The sequence below is a fragment of the Elephas maximus genome, chromosome 6 (assembly GCF_024166365.1).
Source record: "Elephas maximus indicus isolate mEleMax1 chromosome 6, mEleMax1 primary haplotype, whole genome shotgun sequence".
In the NCBI taxonomy this organism is placed as follows: domain Eukaryota; kingdom Metazoa; phylum Chordata; class Mammalia; order Proboscidea; family Elephantidae; genus Elephas; species Elephas maximus.
Genome location: NC_064824.1, coordinates 49,167,384 through 49,185,349, shown reverse-complemented (window position 1 = coordinate 49,185,349; position 17,966 = coordinate 49,167,384). Strand labels below are relative to the sequence as shown.

Genomic DNA, 17,966 nt, shown 5'->3' with positions numbered 1-17,966 from the left:
CTTGAACCTACCAGCTGCTGTGCTGGAGGAAGATGTGGCAGTCTGCTTCCGTAAAGATTTACAGCCTTGGAAAAACCCTATAGAGCAGTTTTACCCTGTCTTAATAGGGTTGCTATAAGTCAGAATTGACTAGATGGCAGTGTGTTTTTGGAAAAGCAGTAACAAACTAGAAAATAAAATTACATGAATTTTACATGAAAAAATTAAACAGTTTGCTCTTTATAGCAAATTTGATATCACAGACTCGAATGAGTCCTACCTTTGAACCTCCTAGAGCAAAGTGGTTTGCCCAAGACTACACACAGGTGGTAACTTGGTAGTTGATTTGTTTCTGCCATGCTCCGTGAGCGAAATAGATCTCTCCCTTCCTTCTTCTTGCTTCCCACCCCTGCTGAAGCTTTGTAGATTGTTGTTGTTAGGTGCTATTGATCATGGCAACCCTAGGTACAACAGAATGGAATACTGCCCAGTCCTGCACCATCCCTGCACCATCCCCACAACTGTTATGTTTGAGCCCATTGTTGCAGGCACTGTGTCAATCCATCTCGTTGAGGGTCTTCTTTTTTGCTGCCCTCTACCTTACAAAGCATGATGTCCTTTTCCAGGAACTGGTTTCTCCTGTGCATATGTCCAAAGTGTGTGAGACAAAGTCTCGCCATCCTTGCTTCTAAGGTTCTGGCTGTATTTCTTCCAAGACAAATTTGTTCATTCTTCTGCCAGACCATGGTATATTCAATATTCTTCGCCAACACCGTGATTCAAAGGCATCAATTCTTCTTCAGCCTTTCTTATTCATTGTCCAGCTTTCACATGCATATGAAGGAGTTGAAAATATCGTGGCTTCGATCAGGCACACCTTAGTCCTCAAAGTGACATCTTTGCTTTTCAACACTTTAAAGAAGTCTTTTGCAGCAGATTTTTCCAGTGCAATACATCATGTGATTTCTTGACTGCTGCTTCTCTGGGTGTTGATTGTGGATCCAAGTAAAATGAAACCCTTGAGAACTTCAATATTTTCTCCATTTATCATGATATTGCTTATTGGTCCAGTTTTGAGGATTTTTTGTTTTCTTTGTTTTGAGTTGTAATCCATACCGGAAGGCTGTAGTCTTTGGTCTTCAAATACCAGTTTGTAGGTAATGGGATCAAATTACTCTCCAGCTCTCATTGGAACTTCTTGAAATTTGAGAACATCAATTACAACTACCTTCTTGGTTAAATTTCTCTTTTAAGGATCTCAGAGTTGTTGCTACACCATCCCTCAATATGCTTCCAGGAGGATGGAGTCATGTCTCACTGTTCTTCACATCCCCAGCCTCTAATGTAGTGGCAAGCACAAGAGACAGTCAGTAATTAAAGGCAGTAATTGTTAAATTAGCACTGATAATAATATTAGTTAAGTGATGTATAGGCAACATAGAAGAGACTAGTTGAATTAGTCTCCTAGGTTCATTTTGGAGAACAGTATAAAATAAAGCTGTGTACTGTTACTGACAACTCTGGCTTTTTGGAATGTTTTTGTCAAGAGATTGGCTTTTTTTTTTTTTAGCAGAAATTTCAGAAAAGCGAGAGATTTCTGAGTAATATGTCAGTCACAGGGAGGGATCTGTCATTTTCTGGTAAGTTGAATAGGCGAGGGGGATTTTTTCCCTTACCTTCACTCACTGTTTTATCAGTTACGAACTATTTTTTTTTTTTTCCTGGAGCCATCAAGAATGGCAGGGAGGAGGGGCACTTCCCTTTAAGGAGCTAGTCCATATAGTCATTCTTCCTCTGAGTGTCTGTAGGTTTTTCTGTCTCTGCCTCTTTACTCCTGTCTCTCTCTGTTTCTCTCTCTTTCTCAATCTTCTCTCCTCCTTGGTAATAACCAGGAGTAGCACATGTTACAGAATTTTCATGGGGACAATTTTCTTAGCAGTGGTTTGTGACAGGATGGGGCAGTCCAGGAGTGGCTAGTGGGGTGATAGAGGGCAGACAATCGAGAAGTCCAGTCGTGGATGCTGAGAACACTAAGTCACCCAGGAAAGATGCAGAGTTCAGTGAGGTGGCTGAAGGGTGACAATGTTGTCAGGCAGAGGAGGTCCCAGGTGTGCATGCCAGCCTTAGCATTAGGAGCATTCAGCCTGGCCAGATAAAGCAGGTAGGTAGCCTAGGAGGCTGGCATAGTGTTAAGAAGGGCAACAGGAAGCAGGATGCTGAAACTCAGGTGGCAAGACCAGGAACCCTGGTAGGGGTCGAGAGGACCAGGCAAGCAAGTTTCCAAGGCGAGTATCAGGAGCCTCGCCGCAGAAGCAAAGGGTATCAGGGCTTCAGGCCAGAATTCAGGCTGAGGATGAGAAGAACAACAGCAGCAGCAGATGCTTGTGAAGCACTCAGGTTGTGTCTGGGCCCATTCTGAGCATGTCTTATATCAAGTCTTTTAATCTGCGTGATGTCGATGTAGCTGTTAGGTGCCATCGAGCTGATTTTCCATTCAGAGCGACCCATGTGACAGAGTAGAACTGCCTCAACAGCTGTAAAGGGAAGGAGGAGGAAGCAGGATTGAGCAGAGGAAGAAGGCAAACTGCAACACAGGCCTGACAAAGCCTCAGTTAGCCTGGTGGGGATCAAGGACTTCCTGCCGGAGTGTTCACATCAGGCCAAAATGATCAGTAAACCAGTTACTGTCGAGTTGACCCTGACTCATGGCGACCCCACGTGTGTCAGAGTAGAACTGTGCCCTGTAGAGCTTTCCTTCTTTTTTTAAAGTATTTTATTTATTTTTGCTGGCTGTATACACAACCAAATATACATCCACTCACAATTTCTACGTGAACAGTTCAATGACACTGAATACGTACTTCACATTATGCCATCATTCTCATTATTGCTACCCATAGGGTTTTCTTGGCTGTAATCTTAATGGAAGCAGATCTCCAGGTCTTCCTCCCACAGAGCCTCGGAGTGGGTTCCAACTGCCAACCTTTTGATTAGCAACCAAGCGCTTAACTGTTATACCACCAGGGTTCCTTATAACCTTGGTATAATCCCTATTTTATGAATGAGGAAACAGAGGTACAGAAAGTCAAGGTAGCTTGCCCAGTGTTACCCAACTAGGAAGTGGCACAGCTGGGGTATGTGGGTAATCTGGCTCCATGGTCTCTGTCCTTAACCATTGTGCTATGTAGCATCCCTGTTACACAGCTTTGGGAAGTACCATTTACACAGAATGTAGTCTGCGTGGGGCCTTTGGAGCTAGGCATTGTAGGCAGCCCTGATTCTATTCTGCTTCTATTTAAAAAAAACAAAAAACAAAAAAAGCCAGTTCTTTCATTCTGCCTTTTATGTTCCAGGCACTTGCTGTGTGCTTTTCATATGTTAACTCATTAAATCGGAATTAGTGTCTCCATACTATATTATCTCCGTGTTACAGATGAGGACCAGAGAGAGAGAGACTCGAGGACATGCCTGGCTAGATGTTGTTAGGTGCCATTGAATTGGCCCCTGACGCTTGGCAACCCCATGTACTGTGGAACCCCATCTTAGTTTGGAAGCTCCACTGAAACCTGTTCAGCATCAAAGCAACATGCAAGCCTGAGGTCGATTGGCTGGGAATTGAACCTGGGTCACCTGCGTGGGGGAGGCAAAAATCCTACCACTGAACCATCACTGTCCCCACCTGGCTACGTAAACCTGCCAAAAACCAAACCCATTGCTGTTGAGTCAATTCCGACTCATAGAGACCCTCTAGGACAGAAAAGAAATGCCCCATAGGGTTTCTAAGAACTCCTGACCTTATGGTTAGCAGCCGAACTCTTAATCGCTATGCTGCCAGATTTCCCCTGGCTACGTAGTAAGGTCTAAATTTAAATTCAGAGAACTGCATCAGAGGACTAGTAAAAGAAAATCTATTGTCTGCGGTGTTGTTTTGTTTGCATGCCCTTGCCTGCTCACCTGTCTGACGCACAGGAGGGATGAAGTAGAAGTTGCAATATTATTAATGCCTCCAGTGTCGCACAGATTTCTAGAGGCTGGGGAATCTATTAGTACATGCAAAGCAAAAGAGGTAGAAAATCATTCATCACACTGTGGTCACTTAGTAAAATTTAAACAAAAACAACAAAATAATCCCCAAGGCTGATTTGGCAAGCAAACAGCTTGGGCTTCTGTTCTACCCAGAGAGCCAAGGAAGGGGCTAGTTCTTGCTGAAGTCCAAACATTGTTCCATTGTCTCTTCCCTGACCTCTGCTGTAAAATGCAAAACTACTCTGGCTTAAAAAAAATAAATTCCAGAGAAATCTGGGTGGAAAATTAGAAAAATTTCTTTTTGCTTCTAAATCTACACCACTTGTCTTGATCATGGCTTACTCATGACTAATCAGCTCACTCCTGGTACCTCTCTTCCTAGTTTTCTCCTTTTCCAAACAAATGTAAAAGAGAAGTCCTTGTTCTTCATACTCCACGTTCAATTCCATGCATTTGCTGCACCACAAAGTCCAGCACTGGGTAAGAAAATGGAACGCCATGTCCTTAAGTTTGAAGCCAACAAAAACTAACTGCAAGTAATGTTTCTTTGAGATACAGAATGGAGTTCTTTGGATTTGCTGAGGGCCACACCGTTTCCTCCAGTGAACTGAGCTCAGAGGAAGCATTTGTCAAGTTCCTCACCAAAAATCATGTGGAATTTATAAGCATGGAATCATACAGGTAATGACTGTTCGTAGTGGTTTTTGACTTTGAACTGTTGAAGGTGATGAGAGATGATTTGAAATGAAATGGATTAGAAACACATTCAGCAGAGCAATCTCAAAATCAGAGGCAGTCTGCTTGGGACAACCTTCACTGGAAGCTTCACAGAGATGAGAAGTAGGTGTGTTACTGGGAAACACCAGCATAAAATGAATCATAAGAGTTTTGGACCAATTCTTATTGTGGCCTCAGGTAGGAGAAGAAGACCAGGAGGAAGTGGTGTTCTCTTTCATCTTCTCAGAGCACTTAAACTGAAAAACAAGGTGGTGTCAGTTCCTTAGTTGCTCCTCACCTCTTCCTGCAAAAAAGTAGACCACCACTGAAATTTGGACCTGGAGCTTGGACCTTTTGGAATCCCCAGGCCCTGTCACCCAAAGCTGGGAGACTTAAGTTGATCTGAAACAGACTGAGGATGCTCCTAAGAATCATTCATTACTTCTCAGCCCACTCTCTCGAGAAATGTATATATGTACTCTCAATTGAAGTGGTAAAGTAATGATGTGGAAAATTTAAGGAGAAAAAAGACCCTCTTGCCTCAGTTTTCTAGAGATTCTGTCTACAATCTCTATGGCTCTAGTTGTAGAGTTAAAGTAACAGAATCTGATACATGGACTTGACCTTGTCCTCTTGCTTATGGAGGGAGGAGCAGAGGTTCAGCCTGGAAAGTAACTTGCTCCAGCACACAGTTGTCAACAGGTGGAGCTGGCACTGCATTTACTTCTCTGGAATCCTGCTGATTACACCCCTACTATCCTGCCGTTCTTCCTCTGTGTAGGCATAGCCTCAACAATGACATCCTGTATGAACCCCAAAATTTTGGGATTCTAAAGGACAACTGAGTTCCCTTGCCATCTGTGGTGCAATGAATTACTTAATATGGCTCTTCTAGCCATGGTCTCTGTGACTCACACACAATGATTGAGTGGGACTATGCAAATAATGTATATAGAACCTGCAATGGTTGGGGTTATATGTCAACCAGGCTAGGCCATGATTCCCAGTATTGTATGGTTGTCTTCCATTTTGTGATCTGATGTAATTATCCTCCGTTTTATGTGTTGTAAATCTTAACCTCTATATGTTAATGAGGCAGGGTTAGTGTAGGGTGTATATTGAGTCAATAGCCTTGCAGGAGGGTGTGCCTCAAGTCCTACCCTTACAAGAGTTGTGCCCTTCCTGGGATGTGGCCTGTATCCAAGGTCTACATCTGGGTGCTCTGGCAGGGTCTCTTTCTTCTCTCTGCACCTGATCCTGTGTTATTGTCTGACCTCTGGTTCTTGGGACTTGAGCCAGTGGCCTGCCATCTGACCTGCGATTCTGGAATTCACCAGCTTCTACAGCCCCATGGGCCAGAAGCTTATTCTCTGACCTGATTTGCTACCTTCTGCAGCCTTGTGAACCAGCAGTCTATGGTCTGACCTGCCAATTTGGGTTTGTTGGCCCTGGTGGCTGTGTGAGTCAGGAGAAGCCTACGCATGACCCACAGATTAGGGACTTGCCAGCCTCCACAACTGCATGAGCCATTTACTTGATATGGTTCATGAGTTCTGTGAGAAGTTACAACAAATTATGGAACCCAAAGACGGGAAGAAGAGTGCTGAGGGGAAGAGGACTAGTTTAGCTTAGAGATGATGGAGTGGTTCAGGAGTTTAGAAAAGCTGGACATTTGGGACATCTTTACCTCTGCCTCGTAGGAACCAGCTTTGTGCTGATCGTTACAAAAGAAATTTTTTATTTACCGTCTTTTACGTTTGAAAGTGCCTAAACATCGATGCTGCTCCCAAGATAAGCAATGATGATTGTAAGAGGTTAACATGTCAGTGCTAACCCGCAAACACTGTGCTCTGCTCAGTTGTGTTGCTTTTTGTGACTCATGTTTGTTCCTTTAAGAATTATGCTTTTCAGAGATACCAGCTAGAAGGACGGACCTCTTTTCCTAGGGCCAGCCAGTTACTCCTGTGCTGAGCTTCCATGAACTGCAGCCAGTGCCTTCCGGCTGACAAAGCATGGTTGTCATTGATAAGTGTTTATGTTGCACTTTAGATTTGCGAAGTTCTTTTTCTGAGTTATTTCTTACCTCAGTTTGGCAGGGGAAGGAACTAAAGCCCATAGAGACTGTGACTGGTCCAGAGTCATCCGACCAACTAGTGGCGAAGCAGATTCTAGACTCGAAGGCTCTCAGTTTCTAGGTCACTGCTTACTCCAGTGAGTCACACAGCTTCTCTAGATTGTGTTCTTTGCCCCTCACCAAGTTCTTTTATCCAAATTTAGCTGGCTTCTTTTAGAGAGAGCTATAGCACTGTCCTGTTTCAAAGCTGCAGTACCTTAGTGGTTGACCTGAACGCGGTAAATATCTAGGTAAGCCTCACGTCAGGCTGTCCCAATCTTAGGTCAGCCTGAGTTGTGGTGATGTGGCAGGTGGGTGAGTGGGGAAAAGATGAGTGCTACCTCTGCAACTTAAAGATTTACTCATGCGAAAGGGGATGAAGGGTTTAAGTTAAAACTTAGTTATTGTTATTGCTGTGAAGCCGACTCCAACTCAATGGAGACCTTACGTATTACAGAATGCAACTTTGCTCTATCCTTCCAACTGAAGAGGCTCATCTTCCAGCACTACATTGGATAATACTCTGTTGTGATTCATAGGGTTTTCATTGGCTAATTTTTGGAAGTAGATTGCTGGTATTTTCTTTCCAATCTTTCTTAGTATGGGAGCTGTGCTGAAACCTGTTCCCCATGGGTGACCCAGCTGGTATTTCAAATACTGCTGGCATAGCTTCCAGCATCATAGAAACACACAAGCTACCACAGTACAATGAACCAACAGAAGATGGTGGTTAAATGTGGTTAAAAAATAATCTAACTAAAGAGATATTAAAACACTTGCATCTAAATAAAGTTGAGAGGCTTTTGGCTCCTTTTACAAATTTCATCAGTTGAGTCACGGAGATATTTTCTTGTAGTGAGGCAGAATGACTTCAGTGAGAATGTTTAAAACTTTTACTGTGGAAATCCTCACAAGAAATCTTATTATCTGTTCTATCCTTTTTATCCACTTTACTATTTTTTCAATTTTAAGTGACTTATTGCCCTTTTGACTTAAATTGCACCTGTTAACTCCAGATGTTGAATGGAGATTAGTGTCTGTTCTCCTGTCGTTACACAATATTCACAGAAAATAAAATCTCTCCTTGGCTCTTCCACCCCTCCAGTTATGAATTTAATTAAGAAGATGAGCAGTTGTGTTTAGAGTAGTCAGTAGTCTGCCTTTCCAAAACAGTCCAAGAAGCCGTTTGGATATTGATAAGTGTTTATTGCAGAGCTAACAATACAGGCAAAACAGGAAGCAGCTCTTTGCTGGGTAAGATGCTCTGAGTCGCCCTCCACTCTCCAAGGGAACGCTCTTCAGCTGACTGAAGCAGGGGAGCCGAGCCAATCAGAGGCTGCTTTCCTAGCTCAGTCACCAGTCTGTGGTTGAGGAAGGGTTTTGCTTTTTATGCTCTGTATTAGGAAGGCAGATAAAATGCCAGGTCTGGACTGCCTCTGGGGATAACCTCACCCTGTGTGATGTGAATGAATAGCATCGTGCCTGGTAAATCCACAGGAATTGATAAGGCAGGCGCAGTTCCTCCACACAGGCCTTTTCTGTCTTTTACTTTAGCTGTGGTTTCTGTAGCAATTTTGTTTTTGCTTTGAAAGAGGTGCTCTGGATTATCAGACCTCCATGTATGACAACTTGTATCTGCATGGAATTGAAGACTCGGAGGCTGTAAGTATTTTCATAGATAGCTGATTCCCTCTCCCCTCCTCTTCCTCCTCCCACTGCCCCCCCCCCCCTTATTTCTTAGGCAACGCAGGGAACATGGAGCTGAAAGCCAGCATCATTCGGGGGCTTGCTGGCTGCCATGTACATGTTCTGTGTATAGTTTATAGTTACCTGAAATAATTCTCTATTACATAATTTCTTGTCAAGCAGAAAAGAAATTGAAGTGATGGCAAAGGCATCTAAGTGTTCAGATTTATATGTTACCCGGTCCACGTTTGATCTTACAAGGGGTAACTTGCTCTTTGTAGACTGATTTTAAACTCTGCAGAAAGTGCCTGTGTTTTCCAATAGCAGGGCTCATAGAAAAGGCTCATTTATTATATAATACTCATTGTTTATTGAGGTAGCATGAATGGAAGTTCCTAAGCTATAGCTGTATTATGTGCTTTCTGGCCAAACAACCGATGCAGCTTCTTTGTTAAGGAAATCAGATGCAAGGGTTGTGGCCATACAACGCTCCAGTGCCCCATCGCAGGGGCGGTGGATAGTGTTCCTGTACTCTGCCCTGGAAGACCGTAGGAACTCACGTGCGCTTTGGCTTAGGAAACTGGACACCTTTCCCCCTGTAGGTTAGGCTCAATCTATTAAAACCAGGTTGACTATGGTTTTCTGAAATCCCTAAATCATACTATCAGAATGTTAGCTCTGAATATAGGATAGAGCTGATTCCGTTTTACTATTGCTGGTGGTAGTTGCTGATTTTTCACCATAGCAACCTTGCAGGATAGAATGACTGGGGGCGGATAATGGAATGTGTGGTATGGAGAGTCTGAATATTAGATGAGTGCTATGCCATACACATTGCTACATTAGAAACAGGAATGTGTTATATAAGGTTCTCTGGCTAAACCACCAAATAAACAGATTATAACAACAACAACAAAAAAACTATGGTATACGTCAATGCAGACATATGTATCAAATGATGTGCTACCCGTGAAAGATAGAAACTCTCAGTTCTGATAAGGCATTCCATTTTTCCTTCCTGTCTGTGTGTTAGTCAGCTCTAACTCTAACTCTGTTTCCGCAAAGTCTCTCTGTGTGTTGCCCAGCGTGCTCGTAAATTACCAGACTGTCAGTTTATTTCCAGGGAATGTAGTCTGAAACATTGGTGACTGAAATCAAGGAGGCACACACTGGCAAGTGGGGTGGGGGAATGGAAAAGGCAAGTCCAGGAGTTCAGTAGACCAGATTCCCTGGCTGGGTTCTTCAGGAGGCCTGAAGATTTCTTATACCTCTTTACTCCACACTCAGTTATGAAACATGTGATGCCTTATTGAATTGTAAGTTTTATTTTCAACCATTGATTTTCAGTTTGGACAATGGATCAGAGATCAGTGGATTGAAGTTATTTTGGAAATGTCTTTAGAAACCAGCTGCTCTTAAGAGAGTCGGCTAGGAACTAATGTACCCAGCTCCTTGTTCTCCAGAACTGTAAATTTTGGATGCACTGGTTCAGAGGGGAGCCATTATAAGTATGAAAACCTTTCCCCCCCCTTTTGGTCCAGCCTCAAAGGACGGCCGAGTTTTTCTGTAGGGTGGGAAATGAAGAGTGCAGTGGCTTGACTCAGTCACATTAGTCGAGTGGCGGGTAGTGCTAGGTACTGCAGTGCCGTCCTCTTGGTGAGTCAGTGGTGGCCAGCAGTCTGAGCTCCTCTGGGCTGTGTGCACATCTGCGGAGGTGAGAAAGGTGGGAGACCTGAGGAATGAAGAAAAGGGATTGGCCAATCCTCAGTTGAGGGTATGGGAGGCTTTCAAATGGGGGGATCGAAACCATGTCATAAATCAGAGGGGAGGACAGAGATGTTCGGAGGGATGAACTGACTCTGAATGCTCATTTGAGTTTATTTGTTTTTATAAGGAAGAATAATGTGATGTGTTACCCAAGATGGTGTGAACAGAGCTTCAAGCCAATGGAGAAGACTAGGCCTATATAGCTGACCCGGTGAAGTGAAAAATAAAGCCACACCTGGAGTCTCCCATCCTCAGCAGTCATTCTCAGTGCCAATGCATTTATGGCTGTAAGTGTGGGGGTTTGCCCAGATTGAAGCAAAGCTCTCGGAACAGGTCTGGTGGATAGGCATGGAGAGAGGCTTTTCTCAGATGGCCAGCTGCAGCCAGAGAATATACAGGCACTAAAAGCTGAGTACGGCACTTCCTTTTGGGGGGTTGGGAAGCCATCTGCATCTGTTCTACCTCTGTGTTGTTGACAATATCTTTGTGGGGTGTGTGGGGTTTAACATGTGATAAGTGATTATGTTCAATGTGTTCACACAGTAAGTGCCTAGCGAATGAAACCTTGTTCAGGACATTCACACTCTGCTAGCACCTCGCATCCCCTCAGTACAATAGAGGTTTTGGAAGTGATGTGAGGTTTTTCTAAAGAGCCTTGTCCAGTGGTAGATATCATCCCAGTGCCCTAGATTTTAGTCTATAACCTCTGCATTTCATGGAGAGTATATATAAAGGGAGAGGAATGAGAAGCATGTTGGAACATAGCTGAATCTGGGCATTTCAGATTCTTGAGTCCTGTGGAGACCTTTTGGACAAGTCTCTTAACTTCTCCTCTGGTTTCCAGGAGAGTAGATAAGAATCAGGATTGTTCAGAATTACAAGAAAGTGCTAATCATCCAGCACCCCGCAGCAAGGCACTGCATGCAGGTTACCACGTTATCTCTACCTCTCTTGTGTTACCTTGAAATAGATAATGAGGGTGTGCCCCCAGATGAATCCATACCCATACACAGGTGTAACTACACTTTCTCTGTATGAGGATTGTTTTGTCCTAGCTTCACTGCCACCATTGTGTCTTAATACAGGTCCTGGGGGTCAGAATGCTTTTCACCAGCTGAGCTCCCAGTGTCCACTATGTATTTTTAATGTGACCAGAATAGATTTAATTAGGTCCCCTTGGTTTTATAAATGGATTTATTGTGCATTTTTACATTTGTGGCATCATTCTAGGAATAGGTTTTTTTTTTTTTCCTTTAGCATGTTTATTAAACAATAGGAAGGATATTCTTATAGGAATAAATGGAAAGTGTAGATGAGCAAAGAAAGTGCCCTAAAGCTCACCACTCAGAGATAGCACTCTTAACATATTCTGTACGTCCTGTCAGACTATCAGTGCGCATATGTGTGAATATATCCTTCTAAACCTGCTACGGTGGTGTAACATTCTGTTCTGTTCAATGCCATTCTCACTTGGTAAAATATTGAGAACACTAGGACTAGAACTTGCCTATGCAGGAGATGCCCTGCTAAATTTAAAAATCATACATGGACTTTATGGAATTTTGAGCAACTTGAATGAAATATAGATTCTTGAAGTATTTTACAAAGTCAGAGTTAGCTGTACATAGAATTAATAGTTGATGTCTCTGACCCCGTTGCTTGCATTTCCAAATGCTTAAACTCTAAGGTATTTAGAGGGAGAGAAAGACCTGATCTTTTTCAATGGAAAAGATGGTCAGATTATAACTCAGTCTACTTATTAGAGAGGAAAATTGTTTCTTTTTGTGTTTCCAGTCATAGGAAAGGAACCATACTATATTTGTTAAAACTGCTAGAAATCTGATGAATGTGAAAGCTAAAGAGAAGGTAACCTCTACAAATGATAATGTGTATGTCATAAATGAATGTATATATGAAAGTACATATTTAAATCTGTGTGTACCTATGAATTATTACAAGGATAAGTATATGTTATTTAAACTTCCTTTTCTACAAGCTGTGTAACTATGTGTGTTTGCCTAAATGTCTGTGTCTCCATGTGTGGGTGCACACCGTATACATACACACATACACATTCATATATAGATATGGTCCATGTCTTGCTAATTGGTGGCTAATACTAAATGGGAGATTTCTACCATAAAGCCTTTGGAGAAGGAAAATGCACTGCTTTTGATGTGAAGAAAGATACGTGGAAGGACTGAAAGGCAACAGATCCATAAGAGAATAAAGGATTTCTGCTTCCAAAGATATAATGAAGTTATCTTAAGTTTGAAGATAATATCCTTGTACTTGCTAGGGAGGAGGATAAACTTCAAACGGAAGGATTTGTGTGTTTAGGGACATTCAGAAAAACACTCCAGGGATATGAAGAATTGGATTTCTTTGAAAGCAAGGTGGCTAGAGGAAAGCTTTAAAAAACAAATAGGCTTTATGGTTTGGTTGATCACAGGATCCTCTTCTGGGGTCAGGAAGTCTTCCTGGCTTATTTATAGACAATAAGGACTGCTCTGTAAAAAAAAAAAAAAAAATCCAAAGACAAAATGTTGGCCTCACTGGCTAGAGAGGAAAACCAAATGCTGCTCATGGTTTGTGTAAGAATTTTGACTGAGAAAATCAACTCGTTTTACTCAGCTGAGCTATCTTGGTGTTTGTCCAGAGTCTGTTAAGTAAATGATGAACAGAGGCTTTTCTTCAATCAATCCGTGCTTAGCAATGGTGATTTTCTAAATATATATTGAAATGATTTCTAGATGTAGTTGTCATAGAATTAAAGAGAGAAATTCCTTAAGTCTGATCAAAACCCATAAATTTGCCATTCCAATGTAATGGCATTTGCCATTGCCCCCTCTCCTTGTTGATTTTCTATTTTTCAGTGAAAGAGTTGGAAGTATTAAGATCAATCCTAACCTTTCCTTGAGTACTTCTGTATCTCCCTTCCTGCCGGTGTTTTTCTTCCTGTTAGATTATGAGTCAGTCCAGGATTTTAAAATATGGTTCTGAGACTCCATGTATACTCAGTGAACATCACATTATTCTGTGGCGCAAGACATTCTGTAAGTGGGGCAGCATTAATGATGGAAATACCCTACCGTGCTTTTAGGGTTAAGTGGGGTGGCTTCCCGTTGCCTCAGCTCATAACTGGACAAGTTAACGAGTTTCCTTCTCATCTCCTCCCTCTCCCACTAGTCCTTTATAATAATTATCAAATAATGAGCTCAGATTTCTATGAATTTAAGCTAAAAGTTGTACCAAGGAAGCTCTATACATATAAGCTCTGTATTCTGATCTAAATCACGCCTTTCATGTATATGCATCAGGCCATGGAAACTAAAAACAGCAACAACTATAAACTACCGCACTGGCAAGGGTATACTGAGTGGGTATGTGTTTTTCGCTTCCTATAAACAAGGTGCTAGTAGACCGCAGTTTAGCGTGTAAACTAAGGGAGTTTACGATTCATATAAAATAATGGCAGTGAGTGAGGAGTTGCAGATTTTTATGCCTTGGGCTTTGAACTTTCTAAGACTTTAAAGGGTGTGAGTCTAAGATAAAACCATGTGGCAGTTTTATAGTACTTATGTAAGCATGCCAAAAGGGATGTACTCCAGATACCGCACATGACAGTTTTTGAGATCGCAATAGACCGATATGTGTTCTTGTTCTACACTTATGTATCCTTTTATAACATTTTTACAACATAAATGTATAGTTTTAATAAGAAATCTTTACCTTACCTCTTAAGTGGTGCCACAATAGAAGTACTAGTAAGTCCCTTTTTTTTTCTTTCGAGTTCATTCTAAGAAGTATTGAAAGGTCTTACATTTAAAACAGGATGCTTTGAGTTTTCTTGTAGTCTTTTCATTTAGGAGAATTGGTCTACGATGAATATCGGCAACTGTCAATTATTCAGGAGCTTGATTGTATAGCTCGTGAATAATTCAGTCTTCTTAGTTTGCCTTTTTTATTCCTATTACTCCTTAATCTTCCTCTTATTGTCAGCTTGTGCATCATGTGGGAAGAAGATTCTGACCTTCAGTGTTGTTAACTCCATTAGTGGATTTGCTGAAAAGTTCAGTAAGTGATAGGATTGGAGTTAAAAGTGTTTCTCAATCGTTTTTAACCTCCAGAAAACATTTTTAAAAGTGTATCTTCTTCTGAGCATATCTGTGGGCCAAGAAAATGTCAAGTTTACTTTTGTACACTGTCTGATGGTAACGTAGTGTAGAAGTGCTGGGATTAAAGTGAGACTCAGTACCTGATTGCCAGGGAGGCAGTGCTGCCGCCTTACTTCCTCACTGTGGCCCTGAGTATAGTTCTTAAACTTTCTGTGCCTCAGTTTCTTCATCTCTAAAATGTCATTAATAATAGGGTCATTTTGAAGATTAAATTAGTTAATATGTGTAAAACCCTTAAAACATAGGTAAGTGTGTTACCTGTTATTAGCATACATATAATGAACATATTTTTGGGAAGGAACATATTTTTGGCAGGACGCTCCTGCCTCCTTCAGGTTCCACCATTTTCACCAAGTCCTTTGGTTTATTTTTAGAGCACTTGCATTTTTTTTTTTTTTTAACAGTGATTTCAAAACCATTAGAGTGATTGACAAGCAAAAAGGAGGCACTAATCTCCTAAGACCTTATGATTAGTTCGTTGTATTTTGTTTTGGGAAAAGGGAGTGGTAAAGTGTAATTGAAAGAATTCTAGGAGTTGGAAGTCTTGGCCTTTGCCACTTATTAGCAGTGATGGTGGTCAAGTCATTTAATTGCTCCAGTCCTCAATTTTCCCTCCTAAAAAATGACGCCTAGCAGCTCAGGCTGCTAACCAAAAGGTCTGCAGTTCGAATCTATCAGCTGCTCCTTGGAAACCCTACGGGACAGTTCTACTCTGTCCTACAGGGTTGTTATGAGTCAGGATTGACTCCATGGCACACAACAACAAATAAGAAATGAGGAGATTTGACTGGATAATTTCTAAGGTTTCTCTACATCCAAAATTCTGTTCTACTAGCTGATAAGCTATTTCTTCAGTTGGGATACAAATGCCATTTGCTTCTTGATTTGGTCAGTTTCTGTGGTGTTTTGTATATACTGAGTAAGGTGTTAGACCCTGAGTCTGGATGTATGGCCTTTTCAGAATCTTTGAAGGAGTAAAGAGTGTGTAGCGTACATCTTTGAGAGGACTGGGTGTTAGAAAAGGGAAATGTTTTATTTAAGACTTTTAACTCTAAAAGCCAAAAAGGATGCTTTGTCTATTGCTCACCTTCTTGCCAATACCCACGGTGCACTTCCAGCTGGAAACACTTGAGCCTCATCTCCAAGAAAAAAATGAAAGGCAAAAGCTTTCTGAGACGTAAGCTTCCCTGAACTCTCAGTGATGATGGAGAAAAGGCATTTCTGCCTTAATTATCACTCTTGCCTTGCCGGCTGAGGTTTAAGGAACCAGTTGTCTTAGCGGTAGGCTAGGAGAGTGTTGACACAAAATATTTTCAATAAATGTTTTGTGATTGTTGTGCTGCTTCATCATCAAGAATGTTTGTTGCTCAGTATTTTCTTGCTTTACATTTTCTTCAACTTGTCATTATTATCCTTTGGAACATACTTTAACCAGTGATCAATCAATCGGCACACCTAGGAAAATAATAAATTCTAGGAGACATGCATTAGTTTTGAAAAAAGCCATTACTTTTTTAAAGGAATAACTGTACTAGATCTCTTTCATTTTCCTCTATGATATATGGTGAAAGGCCACAAAGATGAAAGGAAAGAGGAAATCTTAACTTCAGTCCAATCTCTCAAACATTCGCTTAAACATTGTTTAAATGAAGTAAGAGTTGGATGCAAATACAGTAAAACCTGCAAGGAAAACTAAAATATTTTCCACTGATGGAGAGTGATAGAAAAGTGGAAGATCTGATGAAGAGTGATAGAAAAGTGGCAGACTATACCTTGTCAAAGGCGGAAAACTTGTGAGACCTGGAAAAACAAGGCAGTCACGTCGAGTTCTGGCTCTGACAGGTTTCACTGTATTTATCATCAAGTTAGAAAAATGTGGTGAAGATGATGTAAAACAGTCAGTGGATAAACAAATTTAGTTTTCCAGTTTTTCTGCAAGGAGTCATTATTGATAGCTAAATATTATCTAATTTCAAATGATGCCCCAGAGATTAATGTTTTGGGGCTCATTTGATTCAGTGGCTCTATTGATCCAAGTAAGGGATTAAGAATTTATTTATTAGATTTTCAGATCAGCTTGCACTAGATCATGTTGTTAATGCTTAGAACATAGGAATGGAATTAAGGTGAACTTGAAAAGGTAAAGACATGAGCCTATAGAAAAATTATGCCCTTTGCCAGGGAATATTTCTTACCACGATGTGCAAGGACCTTTGCCCAGGTGCTAGGATACCACAGAGTAGAGTAAGGAATAAAACCACACAGATTAAAGAATGCTAGGTGAATATTGAAGCCCTGGTGGTACAGTGGTTAAGAACTCAGCTGCTAACTCAAAGGTTGGCAGTTCGAATGCACCAGCTGCTCCTTGGAAACCCTACGGGGCAGTTCTGCTCTGTCCTATAGGATCATTGTGAGTTGGACCTATACATGTATCTTTGTGCACACATGGAGTATTTTTCAACATAGCTTCTGAGAAATGGAATTGCTGGATCAAAAGATTAGCATGTTTTAAGATTTATGTATACACATATATGTGAGTATTGTAAAACACTTACATATCAAGATAAAAACATTCTTTTTGTTGAGAAAAAATTAACAATTTTTTTTTAATCTGAAATATGAGACTTCAAAGAAATTTCTTGATTGTGGGAAATACTTTACACTGTGGCTCCCAAGTTCATAGGAAGGATTTGTTTAACTTTGTTGTAATTAATTTGATTAAAAAAAAAAAACCCAAAACATAAGAACTTGAAAAGTTGCATTTACCTCCTCATTTCATAAATTAAAAAACTGAGGGCCAGACTGGTTAGACAACTTGCTTGGAATGAGTCAGACAATTTGTGATAGAACTGGACCCAGGATCTGCTTCAAGTCTTTTTCTAGAGCAGTGTCCTTTGATGCCAAATTCCAATCACGAAACTTAAAAGGGCAAAGATTAATAATATAAAATCTGGGGAAAAAAATCATTAAAGAGTGGTTTAGTCATATTTTATGGTGCTTGAGAATTTATAAAGCAGTCGAGAGATGGGAGACTCCAAAACAGAAACCAGATTGCTCTCCAAGCCAAATGGTGAGAACTTTATCTACTCAGAGACCAGATTAGCTTCCCGGTGTCTTTTTAGCTTTTGTTTCATGTCGCTTTCTGATATGGTTTGAAGACCCTAGTTACTGATGGCTTAGAAGGATAATGTTGTTGTTAGTTGCTCTCGTGTCATCTCTAACTCACAGCAACACTACGTATAACAGAACGAAACGTTGCCTAATCCTGCTCCATCTTCATGGTCCTTGTTGTGTTGGAGTTCATTGACGTGGCTATTGTGTCAGTCCATCTCGTTGGGAATGTCTCTCATTTTTGTTGGCCATTTTCTTTACCAAACATAAAATGAGAATATATCCATGAAACTTAACACAAAATCTCAACGCTATAGAATGTCAAAAAGCAGTTTTGTGTTTTAGGAAAATGTTAACATTCTCATATTTGTGCGTAGGTCTTGAGGACA

At 41.1% G+C, this 17,966-nt stretch overlaps 1 protein-coding gene across 4 annotated transcripts in view; it reads left to right on the top strand.

The window, feature by feature from the left end:
- The window catches only part of CACNB4 (calcium voltage-gated channel auxiliary subunit beta 4), a 274,105-nt gene that overhangs the window by 125,043 nt on the left and 131,096 nt on the right, over positions 1-17,966 (top strand). Inside the window, exons 1-2 of one of the 4 annotated variants that reach the window (XM_049887255.1) lie at positions 8,300-8,497; positions 10,416-10,575. The exons of 2 other annotated variants lie outside the window; for them this stretch is intronic. In XM_049887255.1, coding sequence (XP_049743212.1) covers positions 10,570-10,575 — 6 coding nt within the window. In that variant the 5' untranslated portion in view covers positions 8,300-8,497; positions 10,416-10,569. Of the gene's footprint in view, positions 1-8,299; positions 8,498-10,146; positions 10,576-17,966 lie in introns of those variants that run through there. One more of the 4 variants, XM_049887256.1, reaches the window with a different exon arrangement.